At 32.9% G+C, this 25,730-nt stretch overlaps 1 protein-coding gene across 1 annotated transcript; it reads right to left on the reverse strand.

The window, feature by feature from the left end:
• Positions 1–22,844: 22,844 nt before the first annotated feature.
• Positions 22,845–25,481, reverse strand: LOC128996593 (uncharacterized). The gene is made up of 3 exons (XM_054421989.1): positions 25,381–25,481; positions 24,032–24,305; positions 22,845–23,275 (listed from the first exon to the last, which is right to left on the reverse strand). Exons 1-3 carry the CDS (start codon positions 25,444–25,446, stop codon positions 22,845–22,847), a joined length of 771 nt encoding a protein of 256 aa, XP_054277964.1. The 5' UTR covers positions 25,447–25,481.
• Between the last annotated feature and the right edge of the window lie 249 nt (positions 25,482–25,730).

Raw genomic sequence — 25,730 nt, forward strand, 5'->3', positions numbered from 1 at the left:
TAGTTGTTGCTTTGTATTGTTTTAGTGAATTTTCTGTATATGCAGTAAGCTATTACTGGAGGTCTCGTGGTAAGACAAATATATATCCTTATGAATATTTCCCTAATCAAAGGCCTTCGCCACTAAAATTCCTAACTTGTCAAAAAAGTAATTGTTTTTACAAAAAAAAAAAAAAAATTATGACCACTATTTTAACAACAAATAATTGTATAATTATTAATTGTATTTGGTTCAAGTGCTTAACTTATTAGGGAAAAAATTACTATTGAATCCGTCAATATGTTTCACAATGAATGTTCTAAATGTCACAACTCATGCAGGTAAAATTTGTACGTTACAATGTAAAACATTTGTTAGATCATACAAATCACTTACATATCAAAGCCACCCAAACAGAATACACCATCTCCTAGTTAGTTTTTCATACAAAAGGCTGAAAGTTTGCGCAGCCACATGTATGAGATCTGTACAAACATACGTATGTGATGTGTTGCGGTTTCCAGCACAGTTTTGATATTGCACCAAGTTTTGAAGTAGTACCAGGTTGTTAATCACTCGATAAACTACACGTGGGGGCCATAAACAGGTGTGTTGTTGATATACATCTTAGAATAACGAGGAAATTTGTAACATAATTTCTCATTTTGTTAACCGACTTCCCCACTACCAACAAAAGGAGGAGGTTCTCAATTTGTTTGTGGCGATGTTTTTTTTTCTATGTATGTTCACCAATTTCTCTGTGATTCTTTTACCGATCAGTGTGGTTCCACCACCAAAATAACCAGGAGAGTTTCTATTAGGTACCTTATATATTATGTTTAAGTATAATATTTGTTTCGGTGAAAAATTCTGAAAACCTTAAATATTCAACATTTATTTTGTTTACATTTGTGCAGATTGTTTACATTTGTGCAGGGAAGGCAATAAATAATAATAACATTCCTACAGCTGTTAGTTGAAACCATTTAAATGAAGCTACAGACAATTCTTCATGAAACAGTTGCTTCATATTGATCAATAAACTATTTCTTGCCATGGAGCCTGGATGAATTACATTGAGAAAAATGCATTTTGTTTTGGTTACTATAAAAAATGTATTTTAAAGTTTGACCTGATTTGTGTACACAGTAATTCTGTTTTTAGTATTGAATATTCTGACTTACAAAAACATATATGTTTCAGTGAATAGCTGTATGATATTGACAAATAAAGGTGTATTGTGAAAACCAAAGCATTCGTAAAACAGGTCTAAATATAAATTAAATGCAATTATTCCTTACACGACCTAAGAAGTGTGACAGTGCATAATCGTCAATTGTCTTAAAAGTGTTAAATATTTTAATTACTAAACATGCATCTGCAGATGTGGAATGTTTATTGATATTCTTTACCTAATTACTATATGATATCAATACTATTATGCCTGCTTCGGAAAGTCCTAGAGGAAGATGATTTGCAATTTCGACTAGGCTATTATATCTTGATCAAACAAAACCACCTACATGGCTTGCACCACTTTTAGCAGAACCAATCTTTCATATAATATTTTCCAAAGGTACTATACGAAAGGTACTATGGTGTTAACGACCAATTTTCCACTTTTGAGAGATTTTTTAGTGCTGGTAGCTGAGGAATAACTTTCATATTGTTCCAAAAGGCTTGAGACGTTACTGTATTTCTTTTTACAATGTAGAAGTACACCGATTGCAGGAAACGATGATGTATGACATTTCAATGTATCTAGAAAAGACAATTAGTTTTTCATTAGGCCTAATGTAATGGACAACTCTTTCTTTCTTAAGGAATATATAAAGATGTTTATTTTCATACTCATTGATTATGTAACCTGAACAGGTGACTCAAGCAGTTTTAAAATAATGATTGTTCTGTGGAACTTTTGATTGTTTCAAACAGTTTTGCTCATCAAAAATCCTCAAATATTATTTATATATTATTATATTATATATATATATATATATATATATAAAATTATACAGTCACTAAAAACCATGAAATAATTTATTTTTGTAAAAAAACACAACCGACTTCAAACGCTCTAAAAAGAATGAAATAATTTCAATAAAGTAAACTTTTGTATTAGGCAAGCTCACGTATTTCAAGTCGGCGCGGCTCAAACTGCAAATATGATTGAAATTAAATATTGTGTGTGGATTTTGAAAATCAATAAATTGTAGCTGGATAACATAAATATATAAAAAACATACTGAACTGTTTTGTTTATATATTAAAGGAAATATTTTCTTGTATTTTATGTTTACTTCAGAATAAATGCATTATGAAAATAACACACACAAATGTTTTATATGAATAGGAAACTAATTTAGTTTGATATTATGATAGGGAAAAGAAGCTAGTTTAGTATTAAAACGTTTCTTTTCCAAGTTAGAAACATTTAAATGCGTTATTATCTTTTTAAAGATACTCGTTAATACCACTATGATGCCGATCTCTAATTACGGTAATAAAATAACACTTAACGCATAACTAAGAAAAAGACATGCAGATTAACGCCTTTGGTTATAGATAGTCACCTGCAATATGGACACCCTCTTTCAATTTTGTATCAAAAATCATCATAGAGTCGCGCCGACTTAAAATACGTGAGCTTGCCTAATACAAAAGTTTACTTTATTGAAATTATTTCATTCTTTTTAGAGCGTTTGAAGTCGGTTGTGTTTTTTTACAAAAATAAATTATTTTATATTCATATTTCCAGTTTTAAATTAAAACGTATAGGTAGCTCTCTTCCTGCGAAGAAATGTTGTGATTGATTAAGTGTTTTATGGCTTTGGCCTGAGCCTTGCAAGCTAAGATAAGATGGTTGAGATTTTATATTGTTCTTTTATTAGAACTACGTATTCTTGATACATGGGGTGTCTGTATAAGACTGTATATAAAGGTTTGTTTATTTTCTAACCTATGTATTAATCATATTCCAAATATTTAAATGGTTTTGGTATTATTTCCCTTTTTAGCGAATTTCCCATATAGGGAATAAGCTATTACCGTAGGTCTCATGGTAAGACCTAGACCCGGGACTGATTTACTTTTTCGTTTTGAGGTCCCCAGAGGCCAAAAACACCATCCGTTCAAATTCATATATATATATATATATATATATATATATATGTATGTATATGTAACAGTTTATATATGTGTCCGTTAGCGCGATAACTCGAGCAAAATTGATCCGATTTTGATGAAATTTGGTACAAACGTGTAAACCTACATTTATTCGAACGAGTTCGCGAACCAGCATAATCGGACCATGGGATCAGGGGTTTATGGGGGGTTTTATGGGGTAAAAATGGGGTTTTCTCATTTTTGACCTTAAAAACTTTAAATTTCTAAATTTCTCTCTAGACCATTTTGAAGAGCTTAAAAAAACAAATAATTTAGTATATTGAAGTGTTTTTGAATGTTCATTGACTACGGAGAAAATTAAAAAAATTGTAAATTTAAAATTCCCATGTTATTCTTATGGAGAATAAATAAACTGTTCTAGTTTGCTTGTTTATGGATATATTTTAATCAAATTTGGCAATTTGGTTTATTTCATACTAAGCTATCAATATTTCAATTGAAAAAACACACCTCAACATCTTCCCCGTAGCAGCAAACCTAACTAGTCACTAAAATTAATGTTATTTAAATAGGAAATAAATCTGAAAATTTATAGGGAATATTTTAGTAGAAATCAAGCTGGGTAAATAGAAATTCGCTTAGTATGCAGGTTTGCTGCGACGGGGGTATTTGGATTTTAAGACAAACTCTCTCTGTTAAAATTTTAGAGAAGATTACAAATTACATCAAAGTGATTTTATACTTTAAAAAGGTGGTTAGTGATTGTAATAAAACATTGATGATCAATCTAAGACAGCTGCAGGCCAATGACAACAAAGATACTGCATCATTGATGACATCATTGTCATGACACCAGCGACCTCTGCATTCTGCAACACTATTGATCAGCTGATGACAATTATTGTTGCATCAACATAAAACATGATTATTTTACCAATCATGTAAGATAAGTGGCGTCCGTTTCCATACTTAAATATAACATTTGTTATGTCAGTTTGAAGTTTTTAACTATTAAATAAATATTTGCACTTCAACAAACTGTTTACATACATCGATTTTTGTGTCATCAAACCTTTCGTGAGTCGGTGGCTTAGTTGGTAGCGTCACCAGCGATGTCGTGGGTTCGGATCCTGGTCACTGCCACAAACTTTTATCAGTACAGTTCACCTTTGTACTGTACTGGCTCACCCTTTGCTTTGCTGGATACGTTCCACCTTTAGGTTCTATTTTCTTTGGTTCCACGCACAGATCTGTAGTCTTTGTGGAAGGGGCAAATGCAAGGTTAAAAGAGGCCGCCAACCTCTTAAAAAAAAAAAATGTGTTTGCTTTTTTTACTAAAGAAAATACTGTTATGGAATTCATGTTCAGAGGGGTCTTTTAGAACAAAATTGCATTTTAGACTTTCTGTAAAAAACTTAGTTCAGATTAAAGTGGATTATTAGGAGAGTATTAGCTTACTTACTGATTAACTATTTCTTATAGTTTAGAATTGACTAGTATAAATGCATTTATTTTATCAAGTTTTACTACTGTCATTTAATTTAAGTAGATACCTCATCGTGAAGCCTGAGCCATCTTTCAATGTTTGTTTGATGTCTGGAAACGATTGAGTATAGCAACTAAATTTGTTTCTTTCGTTCAATGTTTAATTATTACTAGAACGCAATCTAAAAGATTAAGGTACTAGAGGACAAAAGGTATTTTAAATCAACTGGTTTGACCTATATTCTATTTTCTCGGAGTATTTTTATATATTTAACTACCCAAAATTAATCTTCAAGAAGAACTGGTAATGTTGGAATTAATATTAATTTGAAATAACAAATAAAAATTCAGAAATATTGGTGAAGTAGTTATTAAAAGAAAAAAACCCAAAATTAAATTAGTAATCAACGCACTTAACGCGTTACCACACTCATATATGCCTCAAAATGTCTTAAGCTGATCGAAACTGATTTAAGATCATAAAATGAGTATTTTTAATTGTTAGTTATACCATGTATTAGGTTATATTAGACATTCCATCTCCATGTTAGAGTTGGGTCCAGTTATGTTTTTTTATCAAAATCGTCATAGTTCACGTGAGACACCGACAGATTGTGCTGATCTAAATTACATATTTAACTGTCAAATACATTAACTTTTTTACCAAGTCAAACTAATGGATATACTTAATGGTTGTATTTAATTCAGAGTCTGAAATACAATTCTTGAAACATTCTGGGTCATAATTGCAATAAACAGATAGTTCACGTAAATTGTGTGGTATATTATAGGACCTGTACACTATATACATTTGTAGCGTGTTTTGTGTAGAAAGTGATATTAATGCAGAAGAAAAAAATCCTCAATATATCGCATTGCAGTTATTTATCAAATGATCAGCTGTTTATTTAAAAGGTACTTGTGATTTTAGTTCTTTTATTGTAGTTTCGGTAATTTATTGTTGTTAAATTAGGAACTTTCCATTTACAAACGTTTATTGGTTAATTAAATCTAGAAATGACACAATTAAAATATCGCTAAACATTTTAAGGTTATGCATGAACAATTGTGCTGCAGAATGCAGAGGTCGCTGGTGTCATGACAATGACGTCATCAATGATGCAGTTTCTTTGTTGTCATTCGCCTGCAGCTGATTTAAATTGGTCATTAATGCTTTGAAAACTAACGTCATCAAACATTTTAGAATAAATTTTGCATATTACCAATTGGCTATTTTTCACTAATGATGATGTATTGTTTAGAATCCAAAACTATTTATGGTGAATATTTGTTTAAATAATAATTATGTAAAGATTGTTTTATTAAACAAAAATTCAGAACATTTTTTTTTATCAAATTTGACAAAGATGCCACACATACGCAATATGCATTTAGCAGCAAAATAATATAAAATATAATTTAAGCCTTAACAATAAATGCACTTTAATCCCTTTTAATTAATATTATTGCTATTGTGACTTCAGTTCTCCAAAGTTTGTACAGTGAAAAATGAATATCTTTGGTAGTAATATATGTTTATACTTATAAAGTCACTCGTTAGACTAAAGTTTATATCTGCAACAGACCCGTTTATATCTCCCACGTGTGTTTTATTGAGTGATAAACAACCTCTTGATATTGAAGATGTGACAACGGTGCATTCACTTAATGCCATTCTCTTGTTCTTAGACTGACGTTTTGTAATATAAATGGATAGGTAAAACGTTCAAGTACCAACGTTACGATGTTTGACTACTAAACAGTTAGAAGTACAGGTTTAATTTATAAATCTTGGTAGTTTGAGTAATAACGCTCGCAACATAATATTACATTTAAATATAGAAATATATTATATACATAGCATGTTCTGTCTTCATTAAAATATGGGTCTCTTGGTACCCATTCCAATTTTGAAAACTTGTAAGAGAAAAAAATCGCAATATAAGTATTGAATACATCACTATTAGGTAACAAATATCCTATTGTTGATGATAGGCGCTTGGGGGAGCGAGCTGGTCTAGTGGTTAGAGCGCGGGACTCCGGTTCCTGGGGTCCCGGGTTCAAATCCCGCCAAATCACCAAATGGATTTTATCTACAGTGATAATGCCGTAACCCCTAGATTTAGCCTGAAGTAATTTGAAAAACAATTCCAGGCTCGTGCCTAGCGTCCTAGGGAAAAAAATTGTTGATAACTTACTACAAGCACTAAACATGGATAAAGGAGTATTTAACAAATATTGTTTAATGGACTTCTCTTTGGTGGTCTAGAGGCAGTCTAGTAAGTATTGGTAGTATATACCCTAGATATACCTTACATTCTTTTAATTTAAAAAATACAACAAAAAATTAAAACATAGGTGAAATTTTAAAGGACTTCCTCCATACAGTTGAAACTATGTCATGACATGATGGACACGATCCCATAATTTCCCCCCAGGGAATTGCGCGACATTGCTACCAACCTGACAAAGACTAATGTCCCTATCCGTGGATTAAACAGCTAACAAGCTAGCTGGAAAATCTGTAATCAAGCAAGGGAATTCTAATGCTACATTAGGTAACATGTGATACATGTAAACATGTAAAACATGTGAACATGTAAAATCAATATGAAAATTTATCAAGTATTACATGCCTTAGGAGGGTATTAGCTGGTTGTTGAAAGCACCATTGTGGCATTTTTCATACTCTGAAGGGTAACTTTATATACTTTAAAGTGCTTAGTAAAACTTCTGCCTTACTACTGACCAGTAAACCATATGCTGACACTTTAAACAATTATTATTATTATATACGGATCAATATCACTTACATCGTGATTTAACAAACAATATGCATTTGTTATAGTAACCGTTAAAGTCACCTGAAGCAAACCTCATAGCGAGTCGGTCATGACCACATAGTAGATATGTCATCCTTATGGAACAGCTGAAGCCAATTTTATTGTTAGTTATGTACGTTGTACTGAAGATGTCGTATTTTGTTTACAATTTTGTCTTGGTATTTTAGTCATTTAAAACCTCGTTTAACGAAATAAAACGATCTAATCATAAACAATAACCGGTCCCAAGTAAAATAACCAAGCAGTAAAGCACAAATCATATAAATAGCTATTCCTCTATAGGAAATTCGCTAATAGCCCTAAAATAATGGAAACACAATTACGTCTACACTAGCGATCAGTGTCGACGTACATAAAATAGGCACGAAAACTAGCTTCAAAATTTACAATGTGATGAGAAGTCTCTTATAACCGAGGGATGTTCTGGTATTGTGAGAGCTTCCTTTTGATTTGCCTAACTACTAAACTTCATTAATTTATATGCAGTAAGCCACTTAATAAAGCCTTTATTAAAAATCATATTTAACGCGATGTCTACAGTCAACAAATAGTGTAACATCCTTACTATGCCTTGAGACGTGACTACTTCCTGACTATTATGTGAATTGTTAATGAATCAAATCTACAATGTACTGATTGAAACTCTGAAGGAATATATCTGTTGTAAGTTTGCGTTTATGGCTGTTTTCATGAGCAATGAAGCTACTGATGTTCTGGTTTTGGAAGTTCGTTGATTGAGTCAGCCCCAATTTGAACTGTTCATAACTTGGTGAGAAATAAAGTCCTCTTATCATCACTTCAGTGTTGCAAACCACGACATTGAGGTTATTGACCTCCGTCCTTATGAAACTGCCACTTGATGTGTAAAGCTTAAGGATATACAAAGACTTTCCTTAAAGATTTGCAATGCTTTTTCTATAATTTTTCTGCGAATTTCCCTATAGGGAAATGATTTTAACCGTAGGTGGTATGGTAAAACCTCGACAGGGGAAGTGCTTCTACAAACTTCTAAAATGAATACATACTTGAACATGTTCAAGTTTGCACACTAGTAAACAATGTGCTTGAATCAAAATTAAAATAGTCAAAATCAAAATGTTCTCAGTAATTTGGATTCAAAGTTACAAACTTCTGTTCAAAGTCACTGAATTCTATAATACTTTACTTTAGAATAAATTTTTCACCATTTTCCTACAATATAAGGTCTAGAAAGATATTTAAAACTAGAGCATAGTTCACCTCATAACTCTGGATTTCACAACAAAAGTTTTAGACTCCAAGTTGTCACAGTCGACCCCGGTGAGACATGACAAGCTTCTTCTAAGAAGTTCATATTGTAGTTCGGTGTTTTTACATAGTCTGCACTACTTTGACCCACTCTTTACATTCTATAGTTAGTTGAAAAAATGCTATTCGTTAACAGTAACAAATCTAACGTAGAAAATATGTTACCCATCAAATTGTTATAGCTCTTTCATTTTTTACAAACCACGAGACGAGTATATTATCTGTTAAACGTATCAATTTCCGATATAATTGAATGCCTTATACAGTTTTTATGCTGATTTTAACTTATTTAGAGGTGGGATCATACACCGCTTAACGGACGACAAAATACATCATCACATGTATTAGAACATTTTTGTTCTAATATTCGTGGATTCCAGCATTACAAAACGAAAAACGTTGAGGTTTACATGATAAATGTTTTTAAAACAACAAAGCTTTAGATAGATGTGAACTAAATAATAATCTAAACACCTTACCTAGCAACTCACGACCTCCTTGTTAACCTTACAATCACAATCAGTGATGCAGATCAACCCAGCTTAGAGTAAACGCTCAGGTATTTCTACTATGTGTCACATAACACTCGAATTAATCTAAACGGATAAAGTTTAAATATTTCCTTGTCACCTCATAATCAAGAAGAATATACTCTAAGTTATTTCAATATACTGTATAATTTTCTAATTACCTGATTCACCTACCTGTGTATATCTACTTTTCTAAGTAACTTAATTGCGTACTTATTGTTGTGTTTATATCCGCTTGGCATATAATTAGTTATTTGTATGGAAACGTTTCAAAATTTGATTTTCTAACAATCTAACGTCCGGCGGTTCACAACCTGTTCTTGGTACAATTCAAGGACCAACGGTCAAAAACCTGGATAGCTACATGGAAACTACAGGTAGTGTAATGTGAAGAAAGTTAGTGGAATGGAAATAATTCAATGAAATAGAGCCAACTGACATTCTGTCCAATTTTGAATCGGAGGGAAATTTCCGGTGAACAATTATTTTCCATTGTTGGATTTAGTTTTTTTACGTACAAACACTATCTATAAAAACTCACTATCAAAAAAACATATATAAAGAAAGGCAATAAGCTTACCTTAGGATGCGTAATCTAACTGGAATTATTTTCATAAAAGTTAGCCTTGTAACTTGCCTGAAAAAAAAAATGATTCAATAGAGTAAGAAATTATTCTACCACGTTTCTAAGTTAAATATGTGTCTTAAATTCATCATCTGTTACATTAAAAACTGCATCTTAACCCCATCTTTAGTTATATTGTTTCAGTGTATGTTATTATTTAGTTATAAATATCATAAACTTTAGAAGAGTTACTTTTTACTTCTAATACTGGCGTGAAGGTAGTTTGTTTTAAAAACAATAACTGTTCACCACCACACCTACCAAGTATCATTACTCGTAAATGTACTATAGAATGATACTAATAGTCCAGTCAAGGAATGAGGTGTAGAGTGCGTGAGCAGGTAACTAAGCGATTCCTTCAGAAACTTGTTCAGGGGGCTTAGGGTGTTAACATATCAAAAGTCCTGACTCCTAGGTGGTGAGCCAGGGGGTGGAGGGGGGAAAAAGGGGGGAAGAAAGGTACGCATTTTGGGTTTTTTGATTATATCTCGAAAACTATCAACTTTTTGTATACTATAGTAAATTATAAAATTGAAGAAGATTAAATTTTCTACAAGAAAAGTACATAATGTGTTTATTTTGGTTCAACAGATTACGAGTTATAACTTATTTAATTGATATCTTATTAAAATCTCCTTCCATAAGAAATACATGTAAATTAGTATGCGAAATGGGGCGAATCCTATCCGCCCAAAGGAAATATAAATGATATTCTGGAAATCTTGACAAAATTTCCAGTAATTTGACACTTTAATCATTAAAATTGATTCAAAATTAAGGCGAGGGCGAGGTAACAAAATGTCGAGTTTTGGTGTTTTTTTATTGTAAATATAAAAAAAAACCTTAAATCATCCCATTTTTAAACGGTCACCCTCGCTTTAATTTTTGACAAAATTTCATGATTTAAGTGTCAAATTACTGGAAATTTTGTCAAGATTTCCAGAATATCATTTATATTTCCTTTGGGCGGATAGGATTCGCCCCATTTCGCATACTAATTTACATGTATTTCTTATGGAAGGAGATTTGAATAAGATATCAATTAAATAAGTTATAACTCGTAATCTGTTGAACCAAAATAAACACATTATGTACTTTTCTTGTAGAAAATTTAATCTTCTTCAATTTTATAATTTACTATAGTATACAAAAAGTTGATAGTTTTCGAGATATAATCAAAAAACCTAAAATGCGTACCTTTCCCCCCCCCTTTTTCCCCCCTCCACCCCCTGGCTCACCACCTAGGAGTCAGGACTTTTGGTATGTTAACACCCTAAGCCCCCTGAACAAGTTTCTGAAGGAATCGCTTAGTTACCTGCTCACGCACTCTACACCTACTTTTGGATCATTCATTGACTGGACTATAAGCATATGCCAGTAATCAGAAAATGAAATTGGAAATGATTATTAAAGTGCTTTAACTAGATACATTAATTTAGGGAATTAATAATTACAGCCACCAATTTATCTTATGGTAATACAAGATTGTTTTGTTGGCACATTGGGTGATTGTCGATTGATTGTCAATGCCACTGTTTGCTTCTAGGGTTGCATCTAATGTATGTAAGTGTAACGTGTAACACAACAATTGCCCTGGACGTAGCTGCCTAATAGACATCTGTAGCCGGTTAATTAAACCGTATGCAACACGAAACACAGATGATATAATTGTGGTTTTGGCGAGTCCCTATCAAACATTGTCTTACTTGCTCCTAATTAAGATTTGGGTTTCATGTAGTTTGTTTATAATTTTATTCTTGTTGTAATGTTTTCTGATCACAATTTTACTTCTTTGTTTACAGTAAATGTTTGGTAATGACAAGCGTATGTTACTTTAAGGATTGTTTTAGAAACGTTTTCGCCTAGTTCGCAAGAAACAGGGGTTTAAAATGTTTCTGGAACTGATCCCGTCCTTTTTAAATATGAGTTAACCTCCCAATTGTTTTTTAAAGATCATCATTTATTTTTTTACTACTTAAATAATTCAACCATTCTCATGTAGGTGCAAATTGCAGAGTGAAATAAATGCTGAATCCTTGTTACTGATTCAATTGATAATTTAGTAATTATCAGTTTAAAATCGTCTAAAATTGTTGCTATCCCACAAATTTGCTACCTAATTTCTATTTTTCATTAAAAACAATATTTTTAACCCAGAGAACATAAAAAACATAATCACTAACACACAAATTTACAAGTTACCCTGAGCTCACCCGTTTCGCTAAGCTGTTGCTTTGTACTGCTGAACACTACCATCCAATAATCCTCTGTACAAACTTTGATGATCCATTTAGCTGTCGATTACTAAGTTAATTGGTCTATCTACAAGAACATCAGCCTGTGACTTAATTTATCTTAACATTTTTATAATAGTTCTCATTTAGCGTTAAAAAAAAACAAGTAAGCTTACACACATTATTTTTAAATATTCCCACTATATTAATTCTACAGACTTAGCGAATTTACATTTTTCCCCAATCGTTTTTCAAACTCGTTTGGGTATAGCGAATGCTTCAAATTCGGATCATTTTACTCGAATTATCGGACTGCTAACGGACACACACACACAACAACATCCATAGTTTATATAGTTTGCAGTGTTTATAAGTAAAAGCAAAACCCAAAAAAATTAAGCCTACCCAGTTATATAATTGATGTTATCATCATCGAACGGAAACATGAAATACATTGTTTAAGTTGTTAATGCTGTAATCGGCTTCCGACAGCAAAGAGTCTGATAAATGGTCAGAATATAGCAAGATTAATGTTGGGATACAAATGTGAGGCACGCTTCGCCCTTAGTCTAACCTATGTGTGTGGGTAATGCATCATGTTGGCCTTGAGGGTTTGTCTGGTTTTGTATGAATGATATGTTTTTTTAATGTAAAAAACTATAAAATTATTGCATGTTTATTTATTTTTTATTTTCTTCTATAATTGTTTCAAATTATATTTATCACTAGATATATGATAACATTGAACTAGTGTAATAATTTTACGAGTTTCTTCTCTGACAATGCAGGTTTCGTAAATTACAATAACACAACCCATTTCAACATTCTTTAAATGCAATACGTTACACATTAGTTAACTAATTTCCCTTATATTATTCTGCATACAAATATCAGAAGTAACTAAAGGGATTAATAAAGGAAGAATGAGTTAACGTTTTTAGTCTGTTTAAAAAAAGGGCAACATAAACCAAAATAAAAATCAAGATATGAGCTAAGAAAAGCAATAAGAGTTTCATATAAAATACGTATTAGAAGCTTTGTATGTTCCCATAGTCGAGTCAATGAATGATCCAAAAGTGGGTGTAGAGTGCGTGAGCAGGTAACAAAGCGATTCCTTCAGAAACGTGTTCAGGGGGCTGAATGTGTTGACATACCAAAAGTACTGACTCCTAGGTGGTGAGCCAGGTGTATGGAGAAGGGAAAGGGGGGGGGGGTAAATCTAAGCATTTGGTTTTTTTATTATATCTCAAAAACTATAATTTTGTTCTATACTATACTAAATTATGAAATTGAAGAAGATTAAATTTTCTACATGAAAAGTATATAATGTGTTTATTTTGGTTAAACAAATTACGAGTTATTGCTTATTTAATTAATATCTTATTAAAATACTCCTTCCATAAGAAATAAATGTAAATTAGTATGCGAAACGGGGCGAATCCTATCCGCCTAAAGGAAATATAACCGATATTCTGGAAATTTTGACAAAATTTCCAGTAATTTGACACTTTTATCATAAAAATTTATCCAAAATTAAGGCGAGGGCGAGGTAAAAAAATGTCGTGTTTTGGAGTTTTTTATTAACAATTTTAAAGAAAACCTCTAATCACCCCGTTAAACGCTCGCCCTCGCTTTAATTGTTGACAAAATGTTATGATTAAAGTGTCAAACAGCTGGAAATTTTACCAAGATTTCCAGAATATCGGTTATATTTCCTTTGGGCGGATAGGATTTGCCCCATTTTGCATACTAATTTACATGTATTTCTTATAAAAGGAGTATTTTAATATGATATTAATTAAATTAGTTATAACTCTAAGTTGTTTAACCAAAATTCTTCTTCAATTTTATAATTTAGCATAGTATAAACAAAGTTATAGTTTTCGAGATATAATCAAAAAACCTAAAATGCGTACCATTAACCCCCCCCTTCCCTTCCCCTTCCACCCCCTGGCTCACCACCTAGGAGTCAGGACCGTTAGTATGTTAACACCCTAAGCCCCCTGAACACGTTTCTGAAGGAATCATTGTATACACCTGTCTATATTTACAGCAAATATAACAAAACATAATGTTATTGGGTAGGGTTTAAGAAACGTATTCCTAAATATAATTTTGCTATACTACATCTTACATTCAATTTCAAGAGACAATTATTATTTAACAACAATTGTCATTGTCAGATGAACAATTTTGTTGCAGAATGCAGAGGTCGCTGGTGTCATGACAATGACGTCATCAATGATGCAGTCTCTTTGTTGTCATTGGCCTGCAGCTGTCTAAGATTGATCATCAATGTTTAAATAGTATTTGACTAAAATCTGTTGTAGTTTTGTGGTACACTCCGTATTGGACATTTGTTTGGAAACCAATTTATAGTATGAGGATTATTTGCGGATAAATGAATTGGCAGTATTCCCCCCCCCCCGAAATCGAAACAGTTTTCTCAATTTAAATCACAAAATATTACTGATTTATATAGGAACTAATGATCGGTAGGTGCTAAAATATAATGTTTTTTTCGCTGTTAAGGGTTTTACAACGTTTAAAAATAGGTTGTAAAAAGGGGATTACAATACGAATTACTTACCATGATTGATTGGATAAGTTTTAATTTTAACTATGATCCATTTAAATTACAAAATTGTCATTATATTAATTCAGAGATAACAAGTTTTGGCTGGTGAAAAAAGTAAAATATTTAAAAGGACCCACCGGAAGTTTTGTTGTGGAGTTCAAAAACTATTGTAGGTACAGTAAATATTACATATCTATTTCGTTCATTATAAGGGGTTTATATAACGTGTTAAATATGTTGTAAAAAGGAGATTACAATACGAATTACTTACCATGATTGAATAGATACATTTTAATTTTAACTATGATCCATATAAAATTACAAAATTGTCATTATATTAATTCAGAGATAACGAGTTTTGTCTGGTGAAAAAAGTAAAAGATGAAAAAGGACCTACCAGAATTTTTTTTGTGGAGTTTAAGAATTATTGTAGGTGCAGTAAATATTACATATCTATTTCGCTCATTATAAGGGGTTTATATAACCTGTTAAATAGGTTTTAAAAAGGAGATTACAATACGAATTACTTACCATGATTGTTTGGATAAGTTTTAATTTTAACTATTATCCATTTAAATTACAAAATTGTCATTATATTAATTCAGAGATAACGAGTTTTGGCTGGTGAAAAAAGTAAAATATTTATATAAAAGGTCCTATCAAATATTTTGTTTACATCACCTCCATAACACTTTCTAACTTCATAAACTACGATATAATGTCTCAATCACCAACTTCAGTTTACTTCTCCTTTCATGGGTAATTAAAGCTACTGGAGCTTAAGTCTAGTTAGCTCGAAACTTCATCCCAGCTTGAGTCTGTACTGCATAGCTTGGTGTGAACCCAAATATTTGTATCACCACTTTTGTCCTTCGATTATGACTTGCAGAGGGGAATATTTTATTGTAGGAAACGAATGTGAATCTAAATATATAAAAGGCAAAGCCCTCACTGACTGACTGACTCACTCACTCACTCACTCATCACTAATTCTCCCACTTCCCATTTACCTAGGAGGCTGAAATTCGGTACACCGATTCTTTGGGTATTAAATAGGAAAACTAAGTAGTTTTTATTCTGATCGGGCTTTCGGGCTCCGCCCCAGTGGCTCTGGAGTTTCCCATCATAGCCTTATGATTTTTCATATTTAAAAGGAATAACAGCTGTTTCAATTAAACAAGTTGGCTCTGTTCTATGTTGTTCAATAGCATTAAAGTTACAAGGATTACCAACAGGGTGCAGCACTATTATTTTTTTTTAATTTGTGACTACAGCCAATTTGCAACCAAAAGGTGAGTGAGCGTAGCGAACGAACTTCAACCTGGAAGCGATTTAGCGTAGCGAACGAGCTAACCTGAAGGCAAGTGAGCGGAGCGAACGAGCTAACCTGAAGGCAAGTAAGCGGAGCGAACGAACTTCAGCCAGGACGCGATTGAGCCATAGGAACGAGCTCACTTGTGAAGTTAAACGGGGCAAAGCCCGCGGGTACAGCTAGTAGTTTATAAAGCTAAGGTTTTATGGTGCTCTCCTGTTGATTTATATTGAAATACTAAAACATCACGAAAATATATGCTTTGGCAAACTGAGAAACACTTTAAAACTATTGAGCGGCATGGGTTGCACATTAACTAATAACAAAGTTAGATTCGATCAATTAATTCCGCCATAAAATTTCTATCTATTAACTTTTTTTATATTTTGACGCCATTACGTTGTTTGTGCATCTAAAAAACTGTCAAAACCTTTAAAATTTACTATTTTACGTTGACCTTCCATTTAGATAGGTATACAAAAAACAATCAAAATCTTCCTCTGGGCTCAGAATCGATCCCACATTAAATGTTACCAGCAGCTTTCAGAATTGAAGGCAATCACTATATCTTGGCAACCCAGGCTTTATGTTGAATTATAAGTTGCCATAAGGGATACTATCGTTTGATAAACAAATGCTGCGACATACATAGTTGTATCCTTTATTCTATATTAATCCATACTGTGTAGTTTCAATAAAGCAAGCCAATAAAGCAGCTAGGACGGTCAACATCTGGACTGTATTGGACATCTGGTGAGATTTATGTAGTTCTCCCTTCCATTGCAAGACGTACATAAACACGTAAACAGATTAGACGGCTGTGATTAAAATAACGTGCTACTGTAGTATTTCAGAATCAATTGCTCACTAAAATAAGAAAAAAAATGCTTTGTCGGATTAAATTCCTAATGTTGAAATGGCAAAGTTCTGTTTATGAAATGCTTTTGTCAACGGTTCACTCTTAAATTGCATTTCAATCCAAGTGTTAATCTGTGCAGTTATATACTTTGCAAAAACCAAGCTGGTTTGAATTGAAATAGATTTTACGTGTTAATTACTTTCAAAACTTTTAACTGAAATGGCTACGATACGAAGGTAGGTATTTTAACCCAAATATGAGTGAAGGATGAGTGTAGGATGAGTGGCTTCCGTATGTCTCATGGTAAGACCTAGGCCCGGGACCGATTTACTTTTTCATTTCGATGTCCCCAGAGGAAAAAAACAACTATTCGTTCAAATTTTTAAATACACGGAAAAAATTCAAAAGATTTTAATTTTAAAATACCTATGTTATTCTTATGGAGAATATTGTAAATTGTTATAATTTGATTGCTTATGGATTCAGTTTGATCAAACTTGGCAAATTTATTATTTTATACTAGGCTATTAATAATTTACCAAAAAAACACTTTGTTAGCTTCCCTGTAGCAGCAAAACCTAGGCACTCGTTGACCTTATGTTATTTAAATAGACTAAACAGAAAATCAAATAAGATAAATGGAAATTCACTTACTCTGCAGGTTTGCTGTGGCGGGGGGAATTTGACTCACAACTCGTCCGATTCATTTAACGCAACAACTCAACTTGCCTATGAATACGAGAACAGTTTAATCTACATTTTAATACTGTTGTACCTTCATGTGAGATATGACTGCGCTGTGGAACTTAACATTTTTCAGTCTACAGCTTGTGAAATATACTAATCCTAATGGTATTTTATGCGTATATTGTAAATAAATGCTAGCATAAAGTTCATAGTTATATCAGTTATGTATGTTAAGGTTATGGTACTTAACATTAATAGGTAGTCCCACGGTGTCATTAACATAACATAAGATCCTCTTATGTTAAGTAGATGTTAGGTAGTATTAAGTTCAAGGTATATTAAATAGGTCTAATGCTATTTTTTATGTTAATACTGTGATTCAAAAGTTCCAGTGATTCACAGGATGACCAACACTGTAATAATATGTGTAAATCAATGCTAGCATAAATATCATAGTTATCTCAATTATGCATGTTATGGTTATGGTACTTAACATTAATAGGTAGTCCTACGGTGTCACTTACGCATAACATAAGACCCTCTTATGTTAAGTAGATGTTAGGTAGTATTTAAGCTCAAGGTAGGCTATTTTTATGTTAATACTGTGATTCAAAAGTTTAAGTGATTCGTAGGATGACCAACACTGTAATAATTTGTAGAAGAGGGATTTTGGTTAAATAGTTTAGTAAAAACTTCCTTTTTACAATTGAAAGTTCTATGTTTTTATTAGGTTTCGTTCTAAAAATAAAATAATGTATATGTTAAATATGAGTCGGGAAAGTTAACGTACATTTATCGAAAGTAAGAACATAAATATGTGTCTTTTAAACCAAGAATGCACGTGTATGTATGCACCCTACAAAACAAAACGAGAGACAGAAAATCAGTCTTTTTATGTGGAGTTAAAATTAATGAACCAGCGGATTCTCACTGGTTATTGATGGCTTGATTGGGGTTTGTTGTGTAATTAATAATCTTTCCTAACGATCTGACTGCAAAACAGTTTAGCTAAGAGCTCTTTAGTAAGGCACGGTTTTATAATGTGAAATTTGAACATTTACGGATTATGCTTGAGCTATGATTTGAAACTGTTATACTGTAGTTATAATATTAGATGGTTGGTTACAGACGAATACAATGATTATTAATGTAAAAGTATCATAAAATAGTCTAGAGGGATATTTTTTGTGACTATTCATTGTATAGGATTCTTAATTTTGTTAATTTTTAAGAGGAATATTTTTAGACATGTAAAGCAAAGGTCCCGGAGTTTTTCATATAAAAGTGTTAAATGCATTTACAACTAACCACACGCTGTGGCAGATGTGTTATCATATATTTATCAAGTCACACCCAAAAGTAGCCCCCTGAGATACCTGGCTGCATTGCGGATATATTACACATTTATGACCCTTCCTATGATGGCTTGACGTGTAAAAGTAGGCCCCATCTTGACATGTTACATTCGTTTTTCTAGTGTGAAATTTGCATTTAAATTCCACCCTATTGTTTTGTAAAATGTTATTTAATTTTAAGTTTGCAATCACTTAAAAGTTTATTTTAAATTCAGCTTATTATTACAAGTGGACAACTTCTACCTTAATAGACCAGCGCAAGGTAATTATGATTTAAAACGTAAGTAGTAATTTTATAAAGGTTCTTAAAGCGCTGTAATAAGTTGAGGAAACAATAGTACAGAAATACTGGCTAGAATTTAAACTGAGGCAACAAACTCTAGCTGAAACACTTGTTCAGAGTTGAAGTTATTGCTCAAACTTGTGAATTGTCAATATACCTAAAAGTATAAGCGAAGAACTTGTATGACACATCTAACATTTTTGTCGTTGTATAATAAAACTGGAGTTATTCTTTTGTCTCAAGTTAAAACTTTAGGTCACAAATACCTTCAACCTCAATATACAGGGTGGCTGAAAAATAACTTGCGCCCCCCTTAACTTTTCAACCATTTCAATTATTTGAAATCGGTTTGCGGCAACCTTCTTAGATATGAGGGGCTGGAAAAATTATGGTCAATTTTTAAAATATTGCCCTTAGGGGTAGCGGGGGTAGGGGGTAGCTCAAAATTTTAAAATGACAAGTATAGTCGAGTTTGGTATCATTTTGCAGGTCTTGACGAAACATAAAATCGGATCAATAATAACCAAATGGCGCCCTAAAACGTTTCGAATCCAAATAACCATAAGGGTGGCAAAAAATTAACTTGCACCCTCTTTAACTTTTTAACTATTTGAGATATTTTAAATCGGTTTGCAGTAACTTGTTTGGAAATATAGGGCTACAAAAATTATGGTCAGTTTTGAAAATTTTGCCTTTAGGGGTAGCGGGGGTAGGGGGTAGCTAAAAATTCTCTAACAGCAAGTATAGTCGAGTTTCGTATCATTTTACAGGTCTCGACGGAACATAACAAATAACGAAAATAAAATAGAAATCGGACCATTATTAACAAAATGGCAGCTAAAAATGGTTGAGACGATGGTCATTTAAAGTAATTTTGAACTGCCATTTTGTTATTGATGGTCCAATTTCAATTTTCTGTACGTTAATTTTTATACTTTCTCAAGACCTACAAAATGATACCAAACTCGACTATACTTGATATTAGAAAATTTTAGCTACCCCCTACCCCCGCACCCCTAAGAGCAGAATTTTCAAAACTGACCATAATTATTGTAACCCTTCATATCCAAACAAGTTCCCAAAAAAAGTATGAACACCGCCTTTTCGCTTTTAATTGGTTACACCAGGAAACCCAAACCATTATACCTCTATATGTAGTAATACACTTTTTTATTAGTATCCAAATTTTGTCTGAAAATCCAAAACGGGTACAAACAATTACGCTACACTGTAATATGTGCCTGTTCTTATGGGTTGTATTTTGTCGAACTTTGTATATATTCTATAATTGTCATACAAGCTAGAGCTGCATACTGCAAATGATTAATTATTTGAACGAAATGATTATTCACCGTCTGCAATACAAGTTTTAGGTAATAATTTTAAGTCTTGTAGGGTAGTATTATGTATCGCACAAAACATATATCAAAACATATATCAAAACATATATCTAATGTAAGCTTCCTACAATTTAAAGGGCCTGTTAAATTGCTAATGTAAACAATATTTTTATTAATATATTTTGTTTAAGCTTACTCAACAAATATCATCCTATTGTACGAAATAAACCTCCTCCTTTCTTTATCCCTCAATTAAGAGTAGCTTTCACCACCCCATAATTGGTAAGAGCAAAATAAACAGCTGGAAAGTGGATCTTAAACATTAAACAGTGGTAATAGAGTGAAAATATTTGACGAAGCAATCTTCTCTTTACTATGTCTGAGTCGGCAGCCTCAACATTTAATGCTTGCTAACAAGGTTTGCGTTTCAATAGCAATTATAATTTAGTTCTTGAAACTGTATGATGTTTTCATAGTATGTTGAACGTTAAAAGTAAACGTATCTTTAAGGATTCTAAATTGTATTATTTATTGATGCAAAAATAAAAAGTCCAATCATGGATATGGAGAGCAAAATATTTACGCATAAAGTCTTAACATAGTTTTATTTAGCATGATAAGATTTGTATAAACTCACATCCATATTATTATGAAATCCAATTAAGTATGGTATGCACATTTTTGTTTTAAGTTTATACCAATCACATTTTTAAATAGCATCATAAACGTGTAGTAAAACTCTTTTTTTTTCAAAATTCATTTAGTAATGAAATAAATTTGCCTGCTGAACTTCACCAAGATTTTTATGTAAATTACTAAAAATATTACTTTGGTTTCTCTCAAAAAGAAACTGTTTTTTATATCACAAGTACAGATATATTTCCCTCTGAATATCTCCAACAAGTCTAAATGAGCAAGTAATTTTCCAATCATTGTCAATGAATGTTGACCCACTCTGAAGTCGTCAGTTTGCCTCGAAATTGGAACTAGATCCAATCATTTATTTGATCATGTGACTGATTTTTCCCTAGTTTTTCATTTTTGCACCTAATTTAATGTTTTGGTATTTTTTGAACATATTCCATCAATCAAAACTACTGTGATATCCACGACGTAAAACATCGATAATGGTTCAAAACCTTTTTGAAAAGTGTATTCCTACATGAATGCTGGTTTTTATTTAGTTTTGGTAAGAATAATTAAATATCTTCTATATGTAAATCCAAAATAAAATTCATTAATATTGGTAAACTCGTATTTTTTCAAAAATGTTTATACGTATTTAATAAATACGATATATGTCTTTATACACCATATAACTGGACTTGGAAGATAAATAAAATGTATCGTTTTATTTTTCATGCTCTTCGATCCTTTTCCAACGATAATTAATATGATTTAAGATTTACAGTAGAAGTTCTTTACCCCCAACATTAACTTTGCAAAACTTTTAACAGGAGACTTTAATTAAAACGAACACGTTTTAACATTTAGTAGAACGCCTCGAAGAATGTTAAACACGTTTAATTTAGTACATTCTAAGTCATCATAATATAAGATAAATACTGGTGAATATCGTGCGATAAATAAAAATACTTTCACCACAAAAGGGTAAGTTTTCTTTTAGTAATTAAACTCGTTTTTATTAATCATAATTATTATGCTATACAAAATCCATTGGTGTTTTTGCGGGGATTTATTTTACAAAAGAAGATAGGCTCACGTAAAAAAAATTTCTTTGTTTTGTTTATTTATTTTATTTATTCATCCAATTTCATCACTATAATATATAGTGACTAAAGGTATCGAATATCACTACCACAAATAATAAAATACTGCTAAATATATCATAGAATAATTGCATACCTAGTAGGATTGAACCCCGTACGAATTAATTAAAAAATATAGAAAAGTCTTATCTGTAGTTTTATTATTGTAACTCAGGAATTAAAAAGCTATATGTTCAGCATAAAGCCATTAATTAATCCGACATCCTGTATGTAAAACAATATTTTACAGTACCGCGTAATTGATTTGTTTTGGATTTTTTACTGACATAGGCCAACCAATCTGTTAATTATTATATGTCGTACTATTTGTTAAGAAGAAATTATTCATAGTGGAAGAAAAAGATCATTTTAGTACATTAAAATATTCCTGTCTCTGAAGACATCATAAAACATTGATTACTTGTGTATTGGTATGTTGAAGACAATTTTAAACTTTCAATGCTTATAGCATACAAATGTTTTTACCCCATTAGAAATATTTTTGCATCACCCAGTGTTATACCTATATTAAAATAAATGACGTAGAATGTACTATTTAAACTGGTTAGTATATTCAGCGTTATGTGTAGTATGTTGTGTGCCGTCTCTTCTAGGTTGTAGCACGCAGTAGAAGAACTCCACCAGGTCTTCTCCTGCCACCCAAGGTGTTCCGGTAGAGTCATGGTAGCTCCCGAGGGGCCGAGCCCCCAGCCCGTGACACCCGAGCTTGAGAGCCAGCTGCGCCGTGTGGGGACATGCGCTGTAGAGTGAGAGTGCGCTGTAGCCCAGTCTGGTGGCGAGTCGGCGCTGTTGAGTCACCAGGAACTGCGCAAGACCTAGTCTGCGCATGCGTGGTGTAGTGGCGAGGAACGACACGTCCCAGAGTGTAGACAGGTGTAGGCTCTGTAGCTGACGGGACTGAAACATGACGTCGGCCCAGAGATGCACAAGGCGCTGGCTGCGAGGCTCTTTCATTGTCCGATCTGTGGGAATGATAAAGACTTGTTATGAATTTGAATCATGTTGATCATATGACACGAAAATGAGCCTATCTTTATTCCTCGTTGGATTCACACCTGATCTGAACCAACGTGAAGTCTAAAGCTGGGTTTTCCTAGACGCGGAAGCGGAGAGCGGAGAGAGGAACGCGAAGAGCGGAATTGAAATTAACATTGCATTCCACTCCGCTTCTAGGAAGACAGTAACATTAAATTGCCTAAGACAAGTGGAGTCCGCTTTCCGGGTTCCTCTCTCCGCTCGCCGATTCCGCGCCTAGGAAAACCCGGCTTTAGAAGATTTAGTAATTACGACGTTTGAAGAAAGTCCACGTCACAAATTTGGCGCCCAAACAGGGACTGTTGAACTGATAGCATCTACGAAATTGTTGCGGAATTATTTGACGGACAGATATCCATAGAAAAGCACCAAACAATCGCGTAAAACTTTTTCTCGAGAAAAGAAATTCCAACGTTACACCATTTGCATCCTACCAACACAAGTACAACTACGTGGCCCCTCTGGGGTTACTTTGAGCAACCGTTCTTTGAAACATTTTAAATAAGATACCAACGAGTGGAAAAACTACGGCCATACTTTCAGGAAATGCAATGGGAAAGAAATTTAAAACCTTGAGTACTGCAGCAGCTACATATGATTAAGAGAATGAGAATTTATTTGGCAGTGAGTCTTCCTTTCAATGATATGAATACAATAACACTCTAGCTACTGTTGTACACCACCTGCGTAGAAACGGAGATGCTCATGAGTGTCGGACGTGACGGGTCCACCACTCGCCGCTGCTACCACCTCACCACTCGATCTCTCCCTTAGCAAAACCGAGTGCTGACTCTCCAGTGCCGTGCTGACGAACGACGTCAGCTCCCTCAAGTCAGTTATCCCCGCAGCTCTCACCATAGGCTCTTCTTTCATGTATGTGTTGCTGTATAGATCCACTAGTGCGGAGATATCTTTCGATCCTTTCACCAGAGCCATCTCTAGGTTGATGGGTGGAGTCTGTAACAATACAGAATATTATTTTGATCCTGTGACCACTTTAAATGATTTTTTTTGTCTTTTGACTCCTTGTCACCATATACATGAGGTGTGTATACCTTAAGATAGATATCTCACAGATTTCTTGGACAAATCAGTAGTCTTAAACATATTGCTTTATGAAAAAGATGTTGGTGGAGTCTTTTAACCTTAAATTTACCCGTCAACATATGCTTTGGGCCCGTGCATCGGACATATCCAGCAAAGCCAGGGGAGGGGGTACAGTACTGATAAAATATTTGGCAGCTACCAGAATCTAAAGTACTACATCTCTGTTATAAATTCGAAGTTCGTAGCAGTATCGACTGAGCTACTGACTCACAGACAGTTGATGTCAAACTAGTGATGGTTGACCGATCAGTGTAACGTTAGAATAGAGTTATCAATACATGCATTTTGAAATTAGAAGATATAGAATAATTTTTGAGAAACGATTATTATGATCGTTTTACTGTATATGCCACGTGCCTAACAATAGTATTTGTCAATTGTATTTTTTTCCAAAACTTGGGCTTTAATTTTATTTTTATTTTTGGTGTGGTGTTTCAGGATCGTATGATGGCTGAAAAACAGAAATATGCATACACCGTTGAGTCAAAACTTGGACTACAAGGTGACAACAGGTAATTTAACCTTTTCTATTTGTCTTTTGTTGATCACAATACATTATAATATAAGTGTATAACTTGACACTAAGACTGTCAGTCATCCATTTGATTCCAATCTCAACGGATAAAAAGGGCATTTGTACCACACATATTTGCTGTAGTTCCACTCTAAACTTGATGTTCTAAATCATTTTTATTACACAAATTATTAGTGTTATGTGTAAAAACCTATGTTTTAGCTACCAATTTATTTTGTGTTCTTTAAATTCTTTGACATCCGGATGTGGATGAAATAGAAACGGTTGAAGGAACTCCGTGGCTTAGTATGTAGCTATGAAATACGTTTACATGTAACCTATTCTTCGTGCACAAACAATCGCAATGATTTTTGTGACTACTTCCTAGTGATTTTTAACATTCTCACATACCTTCACATGTTTTGTAGCAAGAGAAAACGCTCTGGCTGATGTATACATTTTATTTAACTTGTTCATGTTCTTGTTTGTTCATGTACGTGTGAAATGTGTCGTAAAATGGGTATCCTAGCAGCAAAGTCAAATTTAACAGATATTGTTCTAAAAAACGGTTTTGTGATTTGTTTTGCCAAACTACAGTATTCTTGCGGTTGTACGTAGTAATAATATTTATAGGTAAGATTTTTCAGAGCAATTGATCCATTTAAACCAATACGATAAAGATACATTAATAAAGCAGCTACATGCACATTTTTACTTTGCAGATTTCTACCGTCTCAACAAACGAAAGTGACAACAAACAA

This window comes from Macrosteles quadrilineatus, unplaced genomic scaffold, assembly GCF_028750875.1.
Source record: "Macrosteles quadrilineatus isolate MER2022 unplaced genomic scaffold, UCM_ALF_1.0 Scaffold_6__1_contigs__length_79288215, whole genome shotgun sequence".
NCBI lineage: Eukaryota > Metazoa > Arthropoda > Insecta > Hemiptera > Cicadellidae > Macrosteles > Macrosteles quadrilineatus.